Genomic DNA, 2,421 nt, shown 5'->3' with positions numbered 1-2,421 from the left:
TTCTGGTTTTCTGGTGGTTTATTGGAGATAGGAGTCTCATGGTCTCTTCTGCCCAGGCTGGCTTTGAACCGCGATCCTCAGATCTCAGCCTCCTGAGTAGCTAGGATTACAGGCGTGAGCCACCAGCGCCCGGCTTGCCATAATTCTTAAGACCAAAGTCTCTTGGGTAAATTTGGTTAGAACTCATGCTAATGCTAGCAATTACCTTGGACTGACCAATCCTGTGAATCTGTGAAGATAAATCTATTAGCTGTCAGACACATGTAGGCAATTAGTTAAAATTAAGTAAAAATTAAAGCTTACTTCCTTACATTAGTTACATTTCAATGTTCAGTATTTGCATGTGGCTAGTACCTTATTGTATAGCACAGATATAGAACATTTCAATCAGCACAGGAAATTCTGGGCTTGCTGCTCTAGATGCTACAGTTTAAGAGTCTCAGTCCAGTGAAATCCAAGACTTACTATTTGATTTAATTTTTTATTTGTAAAGATGGAGAAATAATTTATGATGTTTTCTTTATTCTCATAGCAAACAGTAATGAAATATATTCAGTCCTTGATTTAGGATTCTCTCAGATAAGAGCAAAATCTTTATTAAATTCTGATAACTGCTTTAAATCTTCTCTCCAGAATCATTTACCCTATGAACTATCTGGTCAAGATGACTGGTCATTGAATATCTTATTAAATGTTTCACAACTGACTGGTTCCTGGCCAAATCTATTTGTCTTAGTTGAGGAATATGGGAAAGGATTCAGCTTTCAAACAGGAGCTATGGGCTGGGAAGGTGGCTCAGTGGTAGAGCTCTTGCCTTGCATGCATGAGGCCCTGGGTTCGATTCCTCAGCACCACATAAACAAAAAGAAAAAAGCCGGAAGTGGCGCTGTGGCTCAAGTGGTAGAGCGCTAGCCTTGAGCTGAAGAGCTGAGGGATAGCGCCCAGGCCCAGAGTTCAAGCCCCACGACCGGACCCAAAAAAAAAAAATAAAACAGGAGCTATAAAGTCAGTAGAATGTAAAGTCTTAGCATCATCTTTGGAGTGATTTAGATTTAATCATTCAGTGACTCATTTTTATTCCCAGCATCTAGTGCTTTTCGTATGGTCCAAAGGGGCCCTGTGCTGCTCCACTACAGAGGAAACTTCAAGAAATGCTGGTTTGCTACAGTGTTTTAGCTTGTGAGAGTCTCTGGGACCTTCCCTGCTCCATCATGGGGTCACCTCTAGGTGGGTATTAGGGGGAGATTACTAATTGGTTTAATTTTTAAAGAATTTGGTCCATTGAGATCTGCATTTAACAGCAGTCTATCCCTTAACATATTTTCCTGGCCCCAGCATAGTGTTATCTTAAATATTAATTCTCTAAAATGTGTTCTATAAACATTGAGAGACTAACATAACTTCAAGAGGCTAAAAGATTTGGTAAACTCCTCAATTTGTTCCTGTTTACTGTTATCAGAAACACTTCCCAGGTCCTTCTTTTCTCTAGATTATGAGATCTTTGTCATTTCATACCTCAGAGCAATGCTGTTATGACTGAAAGGGAAATGGTGTGGGAGTAGGTGAGAGAAAGCCAGTTTTAAGAGTAAGGGCTCAAGTATAATCTCACATCTGGCTTCCCCTCTCCTCAAATCCTCTCACTTCATGTCTCTAGATAGCTTTTCCTTCATTCATCTTAAGCTCAGCTAGTAGGAGCCAACTATACAGGATGTCAAAAGCTGTCATTTGACAGCAAGGAGTCTCTTCAGGAGTCAAGTTGTTCAAAAGGAATCTCCCTACTCACTTTCTGTTTCTTCTGTTTTCCATTAGCTTCCTGGTACTTTGAGATACTAGTATGCCTTACTCTGACATTTTGGATCATTTTAGGAACTAATATTAAGAATACTTTAGGTCATCTTGAGTATTTGATTTCAAAATATTATTCTAAAATATCCACTCAGGTCACCCAGATTCTCCTTCCTAATATAGCTTTTAGCCCAAATAGGAAAAAAATAGTTTTCTTATGCTCAAAACAGTTTGCAGATGGATTAGTGTTTAGTGTAGATTACCCAAAAGCATGTTTCTTTTTAAAGTTGACAGTGATAGAGATTTCTATTTTCTTTACAGGTCATTTTACCTGGGACAAATACCTAAAAGAAACATGTTCAGTCCCAGCACCTGTCCATTGCTTCAAGCAGGTAATTATTTTTCAACATCATTAGTGGGAAACAAAAAGGGTTTATTCTTGATTCTTAAAAAATCAAAAATATGATATGAGAGCCTTTTAGCTTCTCATTTGAGTGTCCTAGAATAAACACTATAGGAGGACTCAAGAAGTAAAATATGAGGGCTGGGAAGGTGGCTCAGTGGTAGAGCGCTTGCCTTGCATGCTCGAGGCCCTGGGTTCGATTCCTCAGCACCACATAAGCAAAAAGAAAAAAG

General features: G+C 39.0%; 1 protein-coding gene across 1 annotated transcript in view; it reads left to right on the top strand.

The window, feature by feature from the left end:
* The window catches only part of Scmh1 (sex comb on midleg homolog 1 (Drosophila)), an 85,190-nt gene that overhangs the window by 15,900 nt on the left and 66,869 nt on the right, over nucleotides 1-2,421 (top strand). The window contains exon 5 of the mRNA XM_013017027.1: nucleotides 2,107-2,177. Within this exon, the coding sequence (XP_012872481.1) occupies nucleotides 2,107-2,177 (71 nt within the window). The remainder of the gene's footprint in view (nucleotides 1-2,106; nucleotides 2,178-2,421) is intronic.

Source organism: Dipodomys ordii, unplaced genomic scaffold (genome assembly GCF_000151885.1).
Source record: "Dipodomys ordii isolate 6190 unplaced genomic scaffold, Dord_2.0 Scaffold33, whole genome shotgun sequence".
Classification (NCBI taxonomy): domain Eukaryota; kingdom Metazoa; phylum Chordata; class Mammalia; order Rodentia; family Heteromyidae; genus Dipodomys; species Dipodomys ordii.
This window is presented reverse-complemented; position numbering and strand designations above follow the sequence as displayed.